The 18214-nt window shown below is 37.7% G+C and overlaps 2 protein-coding genes across 3 annotated transcripts; both read right to left on the bottom strand.

Annotated features, from left to right (window-relative positions):
- Positions 1–76: 76 nt before the first annotated feature.
- On the bottom strand, positions 77–3798 carry LOC127524927 (spermatogenesis-associated protein 48-like). Of its 2 annotated transcripts, XM_051916984.1 has the most exons (6): positions 3429–3798; positions 3285–3352; positions 2240–2281; positions 1978–2085; positions 1785–1886; positions 77–194 (listed from the first exon to the last, which is right to left on the bottom strand). In XM_051916984.1, the coding sequence occupies exons 1-6, from the start codon at positions 3492–3494 to the stop codon at positions 188–190; spliced, it is 393 nt and encodes a 130-aa protein (XP_051772944.1). In that variant the 5' UTR covers positions 3495–3798; the 3' UTR covers positions 77–187. The 2 variants fall into 2 exon arrangements, with proteins under 2 accessions (XP_051772944.1, XP_051772945.1); XM_051916985.1 differs by lacking the exon at positions 77–194 and having other exon boundaries at positions 1821–2085.
- Positions 3799–6916: 3118 nt separating this feature from the next.
- LOC127524926 (spermatogenesis-associated protein 48) lies at positions 6917–7923 on the bottom strand. The gene has a single exon (XM_051916982.1). The coding sequence runs from the start codon at positions 7921–7923 to the stop codon at positions 7219–7221; it is 705 nt and encodes a 234-aa protein (XP_051772942.1). The 3' UTR covers positions 6917–7218.
- Positions 7924–18214: the final 10291 nt, after the last annotated feature.

The following is an 18214-nucleotide window of genomic DNA, read 5'->3' as shown; positions in this document are numbered from 1 at the left end:
CTTTTGTTCTGCAGCACGTCTCTTTATTCATCCTGTCTGCTTTATAAAATGAGCTGAACTTTGTTAAGCCTGACACGTCATGTTGGGGTCTACTAAGTGATGCTGTAAGACACGGTTCACACACCTCCAGCCGTAGCCACATTCTGCAGAGCGTTGAAGAGCAGTAAATCTAGGGCAGACACAGAGCTCAGCTTCTGACAGAAGGGGAACATGCAGGAGTTCGAAAAAAATAAGTTTGACATGGCATATACTAAGGCAAAAACAGACAGAGATCAGAAGATAAGTGACTGCAATGGTTTGTGGGAAACGCCTCTTCAGAGTGATCCTGTGATGTGTTTACTACCACACTATTAGAACGCATGCAATGACACAGACTAGATTTATTAGCATTTAACATTAGATCATCACTTGGTCATCATTATGTTTTTAGCAAATGTAAATACATTTACTTAGTATTCTGACAAGGTACTTATGCAAGATTTAAATCAGAGTATTAAATTCTTTATATTCTTACTGATTCATAAAATGATAAATTATTAAGTTATTTCAGGGAATTTGTGTATGTTTACGGTTTTGACCACAAAAGTTGACTTACAAAAGAACGTTCTGAATACAAAGCTCTGCTGCCACCTACCGAGACAAATTTGTATTGCATTTCTCTGTGAAAAAGTCTTAAAGGATGAATCTCATGAAAACACATCCAGGTTCTCAAAATGAAAAGTTTTTTTGTGTTTCACATAATGAAACTGATTACTATTTTAAGGACCTTTATGTCAATATTTAAATGAAAATGAAGCACATGTCCCCTGCAAATTCTGCAGTTATATCACAAGCACTTTACTATTGACTTTTATTTGTAATTCCCATTATTGTCATTGGTTACTGTCATTAGATTCTCATTATTTCAATACAGAGCAGTGTTATTTTAGTATCATTTAGATACTATTATAGTTATTATTGTTATTATTTTTAATTAGCTTTTATTTTTATATTTTCCATTTTAATATTTTAATTTTAGTTAAAGTTTTTTTGTGTTTTGTCATTGTTATATATATATATATATATATATTTAAAAAAAACATGGTTATATAGTTTTTATTTCAGTTAATGTTTATGTTCATACATACGTGTGTGTGTGTGTGTGTGTGAGACCATGGACCACAAAACCAGTCATAAGGGTCGATTTTTTGAAATTGAGATTTATACATCATCAGAAAGCTAAATAAATAATCTTTGATGTATGGTTTGTTAGGATAGGACAATATTTGGTCGAGATACAACTATTTCTATTTGAAAATCTGGAATCTGAGAGTGCAAAAAAATCAAAATATTGAGAAAAGATATAATAAAATATTTACAAAATTGTGAGGGGTGTACTCACTTCTGTGAGATACTGTATATATATGCTACAGGATAGACATGAAACTCACTGATAGCTCTGTTTTCCTTATGGCCATCAAATACAGTCACAAGATTTATCAGTAGGATATCATGTAAAACCTTAGTTTAAGTGCATAATCATTGGACCAGCACTAAAAAATTGTGGCACTAAAAAAATGAAAAACCTTGATTGCACTGTAAGTTTTGGATAAATGTGTCTGTCAAATGTATTGATTAAGAGAAAAGTGATTATTTGTTCCAAACCACTTGTCCTATGTAGGGTCGCAGGATAATGGAGTCTATCCCAATGTCTTGGGCCGTAGGCAGGGAAACATTCTGGACAGATGGCCAGCCCATCGCAGACAAAGCAAAATATCTTAATCTGAAATGTTGTAATGACTTACCCTGCTGTTTGTGGAGTATAGGGTAAAGAAGGGAAACTGACAGCTGAGGTCTGTGGTCTGTCAAACTTGGCTTTTCCAGTGTAACCAGGTATAGTAGTTCGGCTACACACAAAACAAAACAAAACATCTTCCGTATAAATCGTTCTGTAAAATGGTTATGATGTATACACAGATACACAGATCAGAGTCATACTAGCTGGCAGGGGTGTGAGGAGGCACTGTGGTCCGCAGAACAGTCAGAGGGATGAAGTCTTCTTCTGGGATGTCCACACTGTCCATGTTCTCAGAGCCAACCGTACCGCTGTACAGTACAGAGAGAGATCACAAATATCTCTCAAAGCCTTAATAAATGTACTGGAAAATAACTAAGCAGAAACACACTGACAGTTATGCAGCTGATTTCTTTTGAATAGTTTATAACAAACATTGCTTTAAAGTTCTCTGCATCTGCTTACCAATATAAAGGTACATGGCCTGATTTTGGACATGGACTGGTGCTGTTAAATGAAAACAACAGTCAGAAACAACGCACTTTATTATACACAGATACATTGATATAAATCTGTAAACATACATTATAAGCTCAGAACTTAAAAATAAAAATAAAAAGCTTTAGCTCAAACAGTAGAGCATGGTATTAGAGATGCCAAGGTCATGGGTTCAATTAAAAGCAAGAACTGATAACAGTGTACCTTGAATACAATTTAAAGGGGTCCTTGATTATGATTTCACTTTTTTAACTTTAGTAGCGACTACAGTGAGCTTCTTCCTGGGTTGGTGACCTCACAAACCCTAAAATTTACATAAACCCTGCCCCCAGGAACACGCAACAAAGGGGGTGAGGCCATGTTGGGCTGCTTTAGAGAAGAGGAAGGCCATGTTGGGCTGCTTTAGAGAAGAGGAAGAGTTGTTGTAGTAGGGTGTTGTTACCATGCCTTCATTTTACGCCGGACTGCTTCACAAACGAGGGTCAATTCAATGCTGGATTTGCACAAAAGATTAACATGACGGCACATGATAGTTGATAAATTTAATCAACTCCACAAGAGCTACATAAATTTATCCACTAACCATTTAGAAATGTCCACATGTATTCTAAAAGTTGTAACTTCTTCCTGAGCCTCTCCATCAGTGTCCGACAATGTAAGGCTGAACACCGTTACTGACAATCGTCATTTTTATCTGCGTGAGATTCTCCAGCTTTGTTATTGTTGAGCAACTGAAGCTTCAGCTGTTAAAGCTCCTCCCTCTTCTGGAAAGGGGGCTCATTTGCATTTAAAGGGACACACACAAAAATGGCGTGTTTTTTCACACCCAAATAGGGGCAAATTTGACAAGCTATTGTAAATGATCTGTGGGGTATTTTGAGCTGAAACTTCACAGACACATTCTGGGGACACCAGAGACTTATATTACATCTTGTAAAAGGGGCATTATAGGTCCCCTTTAAGTCACTTAAGTGTCTGCTAAATGCATTACAGGGTTATTTAAGTCACTTACAAGCTGATGGGTTTCCTTGTGTAAAATGTGGCACGCAACTGATGTTTGTTCCAATGGGATCCAATAGCCTGAAAGCAAAGAAATCTTTCTCAATGTCTCAGATCTTCAGCAGAAGTAACCTCACTTCCAGTGCAGCAGACTCACCTGCCACAGCTCAGGTCTGCTGTGGTATCGCTTCAGCACGAAGCGTTGACTCACGGGGTCAGCCATTTTTTCCAGTGTAGTTGTGGGTGGTTTGTGGCGAGGAGGTAACTTTGAGTCCCAGTCTACATTCTCATAACCTCTATACAGAGCACATCCACACAATCACATGCAGGATATGAACACTCAGCTGGCATATTAGCATCTACATTATCCTACCTTTTACATGGGTGTTTAAAGTTCATGTTCACCAAGAACTCAATTTTTTTAATGGAATATTGCAGTAGATCTCACCCCCCACTGACTACCATAGTAGGGAAAATAAATATTATGGTAGGGGCAAAATCTGTTTGGTTCCTGACATTCTTCCAAATATCTTTGTTTGTGTTCAGCAGAACAAAGAAATTCATACAGGTTTGGAACTACTTGAGGGTGAGTAAATGATGACTAAATGATGAATTATCCCTTGAAGTATACCTTGAATGCACTGTAAGTTTTGGATAAAAGTGCCTGCCAAATGTGTAAACAGACAAATGGTATAGAAAGTACCAATTAGTCAAGTTGAGAGAGTCTTGGAAAATAAATTGCTGTAGTTAAGGGAGCTTTTAGAACAAATACATTCAGACCTTTGGGCTGCAGAAGTGTAGATGTATTGTCGAGCTGCCGTTGCTACGCTATCATAAAGTACAGATGGTCTTGTACCCTATGAAAGGATAGTAAAAAGACACAATGGCACATTATTAGAAAATGTCCTATGGTCTAAAAGTGTGACAAAATAGGGCAAATATAACATACAAGTTAAGTTTAAAAATTCTTTCTTTCTTCCATGGAACACAAAAGGGAAAATGTTTCAAGAATATCCTAAATTTAGCTTATTTTAATGGCAATGACTGGAGACTTTGCTTCAAAAAAGATGCAAAAGCAGCATAAAAGTAAGTCATCATAAAAGTAGACTGAATGACTCTTTGCATGTGCTATATTTTACATTTTCTGAAGACATAAAAAGCTTTGTGTAAGAAAGACTGAAATTGAAGTCATTATTCACTAATAGTCTTGCTCTCCAGTGAGCTCTAATCACTAGAACTGCTGCAGGTGAACAACAGGTGTTTTTTGGAGATCTAGAGAATCGGTCTGTCATACATCCCATTAATATTTCTGTAATAAAAAGATGAAATGATGCACCTATTGTCTATCAGGTCAATATGGGGTGCGACTTGTCTAGAATTGTCATGCTTGGTGAGAAATTGTCTGTTTTCCTGAATTTTTTACACACCGAAGGTGGTAACCCTAAGTGTGCAAACAAGCGCACATTTCAAACACCTGTAAAGGTACAGTCATATTTTTCATTGTTTGGTGAATTTTCATGGGTGAAATCCAGTCATTGTGTGAGCTGTGAACCCATGAGCTTTATGCATAGCTTCACTGAGCTACATCGACAATAGACAGACCTTTTTTTGCTCAGAAGATTTCACTAATGTGGCCGCACCTTAAAGGGTTAGTTAACCCAAAAATGAAAATTCTGTCATTTATTACTCCCCCTCATGCCGTTCCACACCCGTAAGACCTTTGTTCATCTTCGGAACACAAATTAAGATATTTTTGATGAAATCCGAGGGTATCTGATCCACATATAGGCAGCAACGTCATTGCACCTTTTGAGGTCTAGAAAGGTAGTTAAAAACATGGTTAAAATAGTCAATGTGACTACAGTGGTTCAACCTTAATGTTATGAAGCGACGAGAATACTTATTGTGTGCAAAAACCTTTCTGGACGTCAAAAGGTGCAATGATGTTGCTGCCTATGTGTGGAACAGATACCCTTGGATTTCATCAAAAATATCTTCATTTGTGTTCCATGGTCTTACAGGTTTGGAACGACAAGAGGGTGAGTAATTAATGACAAAGTCAGCATGAAACGGAAGTCACAAAAGGCTTTTCTTCCATATTGTGACATATATCCATGCGAAACGGCTTGTCAAACAAGAACAAATGTAAGGCGGGACTTGATTTTGTCCATGGGGAACTGATTGGATGATTGTGATTTGCTACTGCTGTGATGTCATGTGAGTGACAGGTCCTCCCGCCTTTGTGATGGTGAAAGCATCATCAGAGAAGAGATGTCACTGCAAGCAGGAGAAATTTTTCGTTCACAATACATCATAAATCATTTATAAGTCCATAAAAAACAAGAATTGTCCATTTTGATTTCATTGTGACTTTAAGAATGCATATTATGCGTTCATGTGGCCACATAAGCCACAGTCTATGGGAGAAGCCGTTTTCTTTTTTTATGACGAAAGGAAAAGACGTTTACATTTAACTGACATTTCAAAACGCTGCTTTCTGCAAAAAAAAAAACCGCTGAAATAAACCATTTTCTTAATTGCATATAAACGTGGTCATTGAGTCACTGAGAACTTGAGAGCCAGATCAGTTCAATTCATAACCAAATTATTCAGACAGTTTTTGCAAAATTAATCAACCAATTTATTGAAAACATCCAAGTAAAATGAAGAAGAAAAAAAATCGCTACATCTCTCATCCAGGTAGATTTGTCAAGAATAGGTCAGAAATTAAAGCTAGTTTAAAGTCAGTTATGGTTTAGATTCTCAGACTATAGTAACACAACTTATATATACAATTTTTTTGATACTTTCATGGTGCTTTTGTGTGATTTTTGAAGACTGAAAGCTCCGTCCTCATTAAAGGGTTAGTTCACCCAAAAATGAAAATTCTGTCATTAATTACTCACCCTCATGTCGTTCCACACCCGTAAGACCTTTGTTCATCTTGGGAACACAAATGAAGATATTTTTGATGAAATCCGAGGGTATCTGATCCACACATAGGCAGCAACATCATTGCACCTTTTGAGGTCCAGAAAGGTAGTTAAAAACATGGTTAAAATAGTCAATGTGACTACAGTGGTTCAATATTAATATTATAAAGCGACGAGAATTTTTTGGTGCGGCAAAAAAAACAAAATAACGACTTATATAGTGATGGCCGATTTCAAAACACTGAGTCAGGAAGCTTCGGAGCGTTATGAATCAGCATGTCAAATCAGTGTGTCGAATCAGCGGTTCGGAGTGCCAAAGTCACGTGATTTCAGCAGTTTGGCCGTTTGACACGCGATCCGAATCATGATTCGATACGCTGATTCGTAACGCTCAGAAGCTTCCTGAAGCAGTGTTTTGAAATCGGCCATCACTATATAAGTCCTTATTATGTTTTTTTGGTGCACCAAAAATATTCTCGTCGCTTTATAATATTAATATTGAACCACTGTACTCACATGAACTGATTTAAATATGTTTTTAGTACATTAATGGATCTTGAGAGAGGAAATGTCATTGCTGGCTATGGAGGCCTCACTGAGCCATCGGATTTCCACAAAAATATCTTAATTTGTGTTCCAAAGATTAACGAAGGTCTTACGGGTGTGGAACGGCATGAGGTTGAGTAATAAATGACAGAATTTTCATTTTTGGGTGAAACTAACCCTTTAACGGTAGGCCTAACTGCATGTAAAAGAGCGACCAATACAATTCTTCAAAATTTCTCTTTTTATGTTCCAAGGAAGACAGAAAAGTCATACAGGTTTGGAGCAACAATAGGGTGAGTAAATGATGACAGAATGTTCATTTTTGGGTGAACTATTTCTTTAAGGCACATTTCACATGAATTGTTAATGTTCAGTGCTTTAAAAGTGATAACGCTTTGAACACAGCTTACAAGAGTATTATTACAGTAGCAGAGATGAATAATTGAGCATGGCTATGACTGACCGCATTTATTTCATGGCTGTCCTCAGAGGGGTGTTTAATACTCTGTGCACTTGTCCAACCTGATGACAAAGCAGATGGAATACGTTAATAAATATGTAAGAGTCTGTTAAATTGCTTTTTGTTACACTGCTGCAGTCACTCCAAACGTGTAGGCCAGTAACAAAAAGGTTGCAGTTACCTCTAAGGTTAGCCTTTAATGCAGCCTCTGGTTTCATCCTGGAGTTCCACCTCTTGTGCTCAGAAGTGTCATATATCAGAGCTGAAGGTCTGGTTGAAGGAGTCTGAGGCCTGTCTCGTGCTCCTGTCGGAACCCAGAGATCGGACGGAGTGTAAACTGTTTCGATGAATGGGGTTCTGCTCTTTGCTTTCAGACGCACCTGTGCCCCTGCACTCAGTTGACCGGAGCACGGATCTATTAGAGTCACATCGTCACGCAGAGGTGCCAGAGGAGCGTTTTCATCAGGCATCTGGGCTCCAGGATTGAATTTGGAGAACGCACGTCTGTCTGTCTCAACCATGCTCTCAAAGTCATACCTTCCCTCTGGACCCTTCTCACAGGGCAGATTCATACGTCTGCAAAGCCACCTGCTCACTCCATCTGAACTCACACAGGGCGTCTTGAGAAGTCTTACATGGTAAGTTTCTCGTTTCTCCTCCATTAATGATTTATGAAAGCAAACAATTAACCAATAAATAGAATATATTTCCATAAACCCTGCATCTCTCTTCTAGATGTGGTCTGCTATGTGGGATTATACAGATGGAAGCCACAGGTGTAATCATCAGCGTTCGCTGTTGCCAGGAGACTGTGTCATTAGTTTGTCATTAGATTGCCTCCTGTGTCACTGCAGTCAGCGGGAGGTCAAATTACTGGCATGTGTCTGTAAATTGACACGCTGGGATTCAATAGACTCACAATGAAGCAAAAACTCATTATTGAGTAGAATTACAGTTTGTCATCTATTTTGAACAGTAAAATGTGAATTAGAATGATGATTAACTGTTTAAGTAGTAATTATTTTAATGCATTTAGGACGTTGAATGCAAAATAACTAACTGCAATAACATTCAATGCTCACTAGGTGGAGACCTAGATCAGACAATTTGGGCTATGATGTTGTCTCACATGATGATGATGGTGGTTAAGCCAAATATAATTATTACACCCTAACCATAACCCTACCACCTACAGACACTTTTTGGCAGTTTCACATGTGAAATAAGTTATTATTTAATATCAATGTGCAGCTATGTGTTATAAGAACCACAATGTCCCACAAAATCTAGAGTTTTTAGGCTGTACTATAATCATAGGTACAATTGGTCACCACAAGGATAGAAAAACAAGATCACAAACACAGCAGCTTATATAATATAGCCTACCAATATCTTATGTTATATAAGTATATAAAAGGGTCTTGTCCCATAATACGTGTGTGTGTGTTTATACAACAGTTCTTTCTGGTTCTAGAATCTGATTGGCTGAGATGCTTGTGATTGGCTGAGAGTATCAGCACTGGTACCGTTTCACCGTTATCGCTCCACTTGCGGCGACTGTCATGGCGGTCGAGCAAATCTACCATATTTTTTTTTATAAATACTACTGTTGTTATGTCACGAAATGTAGTTTAAAGAGTTTTTCAGGCGAGAATGTAGTTATTTAGACCTCACATATGTGTCTCATATATAAACATAGTGCCTATTTTACTATTTGTTTTGACGCTTTCGCAGATGCAAGCTTCAGGCCGTCAGCGGCCGTTCAGAGCTCATGTACCCGCAGAGAACAGCTTCATCTCTGTCAGTCCTTCGGGTATTTGCCTCTGGCTCTTATGTAGATAGTGGAAAAAAATATTAATAAAAAAAAAAAAAATGAATGTGGGGAATATATCAAACGGGCAATCTTTGGTCTTATTAATCTATTACTTGTTCCAGAGCAAAACGATTTGGGTTAAGGGGAAAATTAAATTTCATACTTTAGCCTATATTTAGGCTATATTTAACCTAAATCCTTTACTAGAGTGCTACTTTTGTACGTTTGACTGAATTGTTTGCATGTTTATTGTTTGCTTGTGTTTATGTCTTTAATAATGGCTATTGTTGTTAATTTAAATATTGTTCAATAAATATTATTTTATATAAATAATATGCCATATTTGGTATTGAGAAAGGGTCCGTCAGTAGTATCAGTGAAAGTTAAGCTACATTATTGCGCCATTAAATGGCTGACTTACTCATAATGACTCTATGAGTGAGTCAGAACAAGGAAGTTGTTTTAGTGCTGTGGGAACTTTTAAAAGGATAAGACAAAGACGTCGCTTTCCTCTGCGGACATTCAAACTGATTTTTTTTTATTATATATATATATATAATGGATATATTGGACATCGACCTGAAGAATGAATGCTAGCCTATATCAGATGCAGGTACACTACACTACACTCGTTTAGTCGATCTCTCTCTAATAATACCTTATACTACAGGGCTGTTGAATGCTTGAATCTGATTGGTTGACTAACGCACGGCTAAAGTAGTTCTAGGCAGGTCTTGACCGCATTGCAGTTCCATATCACTTCGCCAAATGATTTCAGTTATTTCAATAGGTCCTACAGCCTACAGCTGTGAACAAAACCCGCAATGGTTTTTTGCCACAAGCATATCTCTTCCGTGCTCTCTCTCTCTTTCAAACGTACGCACATATGGACACACACTTGCACGTTTCAGCGCTGCTCTGACGAATTAATCAGTAAAATAGTTTAGCAACTTAAAAGCTACATGACATTTCTCACCAGCGAGGAAACAACTGTGCGGTTCTTGAGGTAGATAAACTTACAGTTTCGCTATTAGACACTGCTGCCGTGAGAGACACAAAGATTCAGGTAGGCTAATTCACATGCGCTCTCTCTCAACTGCGTTAATAACTGTATCAACGGTATTATTGTGCTATCAAGGCTCAAGCCTTCGTTACTAGTTCTGAAATAACGTTTTGGAATTAGCAACGGAGGCTTGGGATGAGATGCGTAAGAAAATAGTCCCACACACAAGAGTGTTTTAAGGACAGAAACCTGACAAATGTCTTAAATATAACATCGGAACAGTGTCTTGAGGTGTGGTAACAGTAGTACATGTGGAATAATTGACTCCGGGTCGTTTAATTCTTCAAAAATAATGCACACCCGAGGTGTAACCTGCATTATTTTCTAATAATTCAATGGCCCGTCATCAATTATTCCTTACATAATCATCATCATTATCATTTGTTGTGTACTTTAAGCAGTGAGGGATCATGCAGTATGCAGAAGCAACACATTCAGAGGAAGGTGCTTTATGGCTGTGATTAATAAAAGCTCAGAACTATAATTTACATTAATGTAAGTCAGTCAATCAATCAATCAATCAAACAATCAATAAAAACTATGTTAGCTTTGGACTACAATCAGCATACCAAGAAATACAGTATTCTTCGGTGCATAATCTTTTTTTTCAAGATGGTTTTTCTGCATGTTCACTGAAGCAAAATGCATCTCATACAGTCTGCCTCAGTGGCCAAAGATTAGTAGATGGTTGGCTTGACATAAATGGTCAAATGCAATATTCTTCTTTATACCGGTTTAGAAAAACAACTCTGTCATTAATTTGGTTGTGTGTGCTTGTGCTCTTGATGAGAATGCCCTTGCATATCTGGGTGTCACAATGTGGTACTGATGACGGTTATAAGCGCTGATAGCTGATGTTAAACATAAACACCAAACAAACATTCAGGAAGCTGTATAGACTGGAAACAGCGGGTTAAAAATAGTCCAATTAGAATAATTTGAAAATGGTGCTCTGCATGTATAACGCTCCTGCCCTCCCGTTTAATTATGTCGAAAAATATCTAAAGTTCTGGTTCGAGAGAGAAAAGGAAATGCAAAAACTGTAAGTCAGCACTGTTTTCAGCGGGGGTTCTGATTCAGACTTCCCTTTAATAATTTACACCCTTTTACAGCACTTGCTTTGTTTCAAAAGAAATGAAAGTTGGATACTGTATCTCAGGCTTTATGTTCTTTACTGCAGAAAACACATTGTAGGTCCTGCTCAACTCAATGCAACCTTAAATATAAAGCTTCAAGGCTGAATATTAATCACATTCTTCTTAAAAAAAAAAAAAAAGCTTTAGTTTAAAAAGCTTAGCTGTTTTTATGACTTGCATTGGCCCACAATTGAAATTCTCCAAGAAGAAAATCACGTGACACGATCAAACTATTTCCCGCTAACTAGTGACCAGTAAAACTAAAAACTCATGCTCAACATTGTGAAAATATTCAATGAAGATGATACTCACTAAGATGCGAAAACAGATCAAAAGGTTTAATTGAATTAATTGAGGCCATTTGACAGTCATTTAACAGTCATTTATGTTATTTATGCTTCAATTTGCATTTTCATTCAGTAATGCACCGCCAGTGAGTTTAAAGACACACAAACAACTGCAGTGGTGTTTGCAGAGACGTAAACAAATTCCTCTGTAAACAATTAAGAATTAATGCTTCACTTCAGGCCTAGAAATGCCATAGAGGGCTGCTCACTTCCATAAAATATTGTACTCCTGAAAGAACCCCATCCAAAACACGACCTCCCATTTGTGTGATTTTTGTCTTCCCGGGTCTGTATTCACACTAATTGGCCATATTATCCCTGACAAAAACAGTGTGATGACATTTTTGCAACACCATTGGTAAAAGGCTCCTCAGGCATTTGGGTAAAACCACTGTTACATGATCTGTAAGAGCGGTGCCCCGGGCAAAATAAGAGTTCAGTAGGAATGTGCAGTATAGACGCACCCTCCACTTTCCCAAATAATATGCTGAAAACATATGACATGCTTTGTGTTAACGTCAGCGAGGCTATTCCTTTTCCTAATTAATGCTCAATCCTTAATTTATTTGTTCTTTCTTTCGCTTGAGGTTCATTCAGTGGGGGAGCTCTTAATGAATTAGAACATCTTTGGTGCTTGGAGATGAAAGTATTTTTGGCAGGGATATGGGTATTTTTAGTCCAAGAAATAATTTTCTTCAGAGAGAGAGAGAGGGAGAGAGGGAGAGAAAGACGGAGTGAGAGTGCCATGTTGCTGAAATCTAGTTATTAGTCTGCTTGTCTGCTCCCTCCTTCCCTCTGCAGGCCCTGACATTATTTAAATAGCCGCACACCCATCCCATGGTGCCCAGCCGTGCACCAGAGTGGCTAATTTGGGTAAGCCTCATTCTTTTAGAAAAAGACTGTATATGCAACTGTATATTTAAGAAGATGACATGGGAGAAGGGAAGATAAAGGGATGAAAAAGGTGGGAAGGAGGGAAAGAGAGAGCAGCTGCTGTGGAGTTTGTTAGTCAAGCCTACATTGTTTAAACCTGGGTTATGTTTTTTTTTTTCAAAATTATAATTGCTTTTAGAGCTTTCAAGTCACATCCATCACACTCGGCACAGTCCTGTCTGTTTCAGTCTAATTTGCTTCATTCCACTGTTCACTATAATACTTGATTCTGATTTGTCAATTATGCCACTGAGAAATCAAATATTTCAGTAGAACTGCTACAAAAATTACATTTATTCAAGTGTGCTTTTAATATACTTCTTTTAAAAGATACACTATGTAACTTTTTGTTCAAAAAATAATGAGCCAATATATCATCAATAGGGGCTTTCACACCGGAGGAACGTTTTCATATCCTAGAACTATTGGCTGAAGCACCCGGATTTTGGCGTGTTCGCACCGCAGGAACTAGGAACTCCTTTTGGGGAAACAAAATTAGCTCCTACTTCAGAGTAGGGTCTAAACAAGCACTATAGGAACTATCAGTGACGTAAGTGTACGTTGATTGGACAAGCAGATGTCAAACACCGACACCCTGCATTTTTAAAAAGCCATGTAAACATATTTACTTCACGAACATGGAAAACAGCGATAACGGCATTTACCTGTTGTCTGCAGGGTTGTGTTCTTTTCTCCGCCTCGATGATATGTAATACTGAAAGTTGTCATAGGAGTTGTCTCTTAGCCCCACTTCTTGCTCTTTCAGTCACATAAATTATGCGTTTACATTCCATCTCCATTATCATGAAACCCACGACACACAACAAACACAGCTCAGATCACGGCATCCTCCATCCACCATTTTTTTGCGCTTATAAATGCCGCGCTTAAAGACGCCGCTGTTGGCCGCTTCAGAATTCCTATTCCCAGTGCGAATGCAACCAGGAACATGGCCCGTGGCAGAAATTAGTTCTCGGGGAACTATCCTAGTGGTTAGTTCCTATAACTGACTTCCTAGAACTATTCGGTGCGAAAGCCTCTAATCCTTCTTCCAAATAATGTTTTTGTCTTGCCCTGATTTACTATGGTACTATTATACTATTATAAGTGTTTATATTTTTGACCTGTCGGGATGGGTTTTGCGAGAAATTGAGTACATACGTCACTAGCCCGTGCCTGTCTCGTCATATCCGTAAATAGATAAAGTTGCTCCGCCTACTTTGATGCACTTATGGTGTGGGAGTGGGCATAGGTTAGTTGTTACAACAAGTGAGAAAGGTTGACATGGAAATCTTGAACCTCCGGGGAATCGCCCATTTAAAAAAAAAAGGTGAACAGTGGAGAGTCTGCTGGAAATGCAACAGAGCTCGTAATAAAACAAGAATCAACAGTGGCTTGGCTTTTCGGAGATGGCAAGAACTGAGGGATTTACAAAGTTGTAAAAGCAAAGCGAAGAATTTGTTTTCAATGACGAATTCTGTGTATTAATGGGTATAGCTACAGTAACATCTTCAGCTAGTCAGCTTGAGATCTTTTAATCTAAACTGGTTATACCTCTTGTAAAGTTATTGTAAAGTTTTAATGTAGAGGGGTAAGATGGGGGAAAATGCCCCCCTTAAGAGAATGTGCATTTACTTTTAAATTGTAACATATTTAGATATACATTTTGCATGTGAGAGATAATGATGCATCAGCCAATGTATTGTTAAGGGAAATAAATAGAAACATTTGGCTGATTTTATTGACAATTATTCCTTGATGTCAGTCAACTAATTATGGTATTAGGTTCCTAAAAAAAAGTATACGTTTAGTATAAAAACTATTAAACTGGTAGTTTACTGAAAGTAATTCAAAATGTACTTTCATAAACTAAAAAAGTGAGCTAGAGTTATATAGCTAGTAAACTAACAGTATGCCTACAGTATAAGATGTAAACTAGCTGTGTACTCAAAGTCTACACTGATACATATAAAGCACACTTTAAAGAATATTTTTATAAACTAAAAAGTGGGACAATTTATTCCCAATAAGTATTGAAATAGTACACTTACAGTACAAGTATACCACAACATTGATATTAGTATACTTACTACATAAAGTGTACTTGAAATTTACATAATAAACTGTAATTGAAGTATACTTATTTGGCAAAATACTGCACTACTTTAATGTCCCTTATATCACTTTCCAGGATCTGTCTGTCTGTTTTTCTGTCTTATCTAACTCCTAAAGGTGTAGTTCACTCAAAAATGTAAGTTCTATCATCATTTACTCACCCTTGTGTTGTTCCAAACCTATATGATTTTCTGTCTTCTGTGGAACATAAAAGAAGATATTTTACAGAATGTTAGTATCCAAACAAAATTGGACCTTGACTTTCACTGTATGAATTTCATTGTATGACAGCCTTCAAACGTCAAGGGTTTTAAAACTTTGTAAACTTTCAGATATAACTGAAAGTTTTCACATATTTTTCAATTTTTATGATATTTATGTCTTGGCTATGTGTGTTCATTTTCCTTTTGGCCTTGGATCATTTTGGCTGTGTCTTGTTAATTAGACAATAGGTCCAGGATGGATGCTGACCCGCAATGACGCCTGGGACTGTGAAAAAGAAAGTGGGAGACTGTGAGTGCAAGTGTGAGAAAGAAAAAGAGAAAACGAAAGAGGGAGAGACAGCAATGAATGCTCAGATGATGCTTGTTTATTACCTCTCTAATAATGTGCCCATTAAAAGGCCTTAAAGAGCCTTTTACTGTCTGGTACATTGAAGTATTACAGGGTTTAAAAGTAATCAAGTTTGAATTTCATAAATATGGATACTACAATTATATATTTATTTTGTGAACAAAATGCACTGGCGTATACGGTATGTTAATGTCTCACAGCAGTATGCCGACAAAACCTTTTCTGTTACACTTTTACAAAAAAATGGGGTTCTATAACCGTAGGGTTTTTGTCTCAACTTTAAAGAATGCTTTATGCCAAAAAAAGTTCTATATAAAGATGTCTTAAATGATTGCATTATACTTTCATGTTTAATTAGTTATTTCAATTTTTCTGCTGATAAATTATGTTTACAAGCTGTTTAATTCTTAAAATTAAAAATGAATTAAATCTAAATTAATGAATGAAAACTAATGCCATAAAATGATCAGTGGTTCTCATCCTTTGACTTCAAGGCCCGCCTTTGCCCGAGACAATGGTTGCGTCCGAAAACTGAAAAATGTGGAGGATGCATTCCAAGGTAGGAAGTCATCAAGGCACATCCGAATCCAATGTTAGCTTCACTTCCTGTCTCCTTCATGCGATTGATGTTTGAAGGGAGCATAGATATATCCCACAATCCTGTACTTTCCATTCTATGACAGTTGAGCTAGAAAAATAAAGATGGCAATTAAAGTTGCAGTTGCTGGTTTTTGACCAACATTTTCCACTGATATCATTTCTAGCGAGAAATTAGTATTGTAGTTATTCACCAAAGGTCGGTCCATTTTGCTATAGATCATTAAACCGTTATGCTGCCTCAGAAGTGTGTCCAAAATCAGTTTGTGAGGTACCTTCATGCACAAATGCTGCCTGCAAAGTCATTGCCTTTAAGGCAGTGAGGCAACAAGTCAGCTGCCTAAGTTTTCGGATGCAGCCAATATTCGAAGACCCTCTTAAATAAGCTGAAATGTGGTGCTTCTGTTAAAGTGTAACTTCGCCGATTTCCCTTTGTATTTGTTTACAATGTCGGTAGTATATATAAATGAACTATGTGTAAATGATCAAAATGTTTAGTTGTTGGGCGGAACTGATAGAACAGTAGTTTCTTTCAGTTTTCCCCCTCCGCATGGCCTTGTTCATGGTCATCCAGTCTGAAATGTTGACTACAAACAAGGAGGTTTTTCAGATTTTCCGTCGCAGCGTTCTTTCCATATTTACGATTCTTTGCAGCCTTTAGCTGCAGCCTACAACACGATGGATCCTTCACTGGAAACTGAAAGTAACTTATTCCCGCTAAAAATTTACTCTTTGAATTCTTGCACCCGGGAAACAATACAAGTCGACACCATTATGACTAAAAGTTTGCTAAGAAGTATTTCCTACTGAAGTCAAGTTTTAATGAAAGCCCATGAATGCCAGTGGTGAAGTACCCCTAATTTTAAACAATTTTAAGACTTACTTTAGGACTTACTTACTGCCCCCCTGGAAGTTTGCTGAGGCCCCCCGCCCCGGTCCCCTGGTTGAGAACCACTGTCCTAAAAGGTTCTATATAAGAAGTGCCTGACAGAACCCTTTAAGATTCTATATAAACTGATAATACTTCTAATGCTTCAAGATTCTTAGTTTTATGTCTTAAAAGGGTAGTTCAGCCAAAAATGAAAATTCTGTCATTACTTGCAGTATACTTACCCCCATGTTGTTCCAAACCTGAGCTCATTGTCACTATGAATTGTCATTTTATGGAAAATATCTGCATGAAGATTCTACAAACATTCACCTTATATTCACTGAAAAAAATATGTTCCACAGAAAACATTTTCTGAATTTTCATTTTTGGCTAAACTATCCATTCAAGATCCCCATAAGAGTTTGTAGAAATAGTCTGATTTCTTTAGTAACCAGATGTATGCCATTCCAAATGCATTCTCAGTTAATGAAAGCGAATGTTTAGCCTTGTTTATGTCACATTGCCGTGGGTTTCAGCCTCAAGCAGTGGCCTCGCCAAGGCTCGTAAGTCTGAGTGATCATTGGCCTTTCTTTCTCTCCGGTCTCCCGTCTTCCCATGCCCTGCTGGCCTAAGCAGCATTACTGCTCATGCAAACACTAGTCATCCTATGAAACCCCCATGAGCACCTGGGGTGAGCTTGTCCTGCCAGTGTGGCCTTTGGCAGCTTCTGTGTGCTGCTTTATCACCCTCCCTCTTTCTTGCTCTTTGCCTGTCACACTCAATTAGCCCAATGAAGTAACAAATCTGCCGCTCTATATTTTTTCATGAGGGAATCAGAGAATGGACAGATATCTGCGAGCCATCATTTCCCTCAGTATAGAGAAGTTTATAATCAGCATATGTGGATGACAGTGTTTACTCTCTCATTAGAAATCAATGCTGTGTCGGGAGAAGACAGCTCAAATAAAAAAAAAATCAGTCAGAGCCAATTGAGATTTTTGAGATAGAATGGTTGAGCTTGTCACACACGCATAATCAGAAGCAACAATTTAAAAGGATCCGAACCAACAGCTGAGAAGCTGTCACAAAAGAACGTGGGAATGGGAAATGGAAAATGGAAAACAAAAGGGCTCAGAGGCACCGAATGAAACGTGGGGGTTCATATTCACAGGCCCTTTTACTGGAAGTGTTTTGTACGGGCAAGAAATCAGACAATAGCAGTAGCCTGTCAGGAAGAGCTGAAGGGTCTCTTAGAGATTACAGCCAAATGATGTTCCCACCTTGAGGCGAATGCATAATAGACATTAATCTGATTTGTGAATTACACAGCTCTGTCATGACGGAAAAAAATCCAACTGATGTGTTGTTAAACACCATCACTGCACTTACACATTGAACAACATTAGATTTAATTAACTGCCAGAGAGAAGTTCAGCTATAGAGCACTTAAAATGCATAGCAGCAACAAGCGTATGAATAAATAAAATGGGCAAAACAATAAAACAAGGAGAAATAAATGCAACGTAAACACTATAGGGTATCAATGAAAATTATTT

The sequence above is a fragment of the Ctenopharyngodon idella genome, chromosome 13 (assembly GCF_019924925.1).
Source record: "Ctenopharyngodon idella isolate HZGC_01 chromosome 13, HZGC01, whole genome shotgun sequence".
NCBI classification, from domain to species: Eukaryota; Metazoa; Chordata; class Actinopteri; order Cypriniformes; family Xenocyprididae; genus Ctenopharyngodon; species Ctenopharyngodon idella.
Note: the sequence above shows the minus strand (reverse complement) of the source record. Positions and strands in the feature narration are given on the sequence as shown.

What these genes read in the sequence shown, in the direction of transcription:
- LOC127524927 (XM_051916984.1), bottom strand. Translation starts at nt 3,494, where the DNA reads ATGGCTGACCCCGTGAGTCAACGCTTCGTGCTGAAGCGATACCACAGC. An exon ending in GCAGACCTGAGCTGTGGCAG is followed by an intron (nt 3,353 to 3,428) that starts GTGAGTCTGCTG and finishes CTTTGCTTTCAG; the next exon opens with GCTATTGGATCCCATTGGAA. An exon ending in CCTCACACCCCTGCCAGCTA is followed by an intron (nt 1,887 to 1,977) that starts GTATGACTCTGA and finishes TTTTGTGTGTAG; the next exon opens with CCGAACTACTATACCTGGTT.
- LOC127524926 (XM_051916982.1), bottom strand. Translation starts at nt 7,923, where the DNA reads ATGGAAATATATTCTATTTATTGGTTAATTGTTTGCTTTCATAAATCA.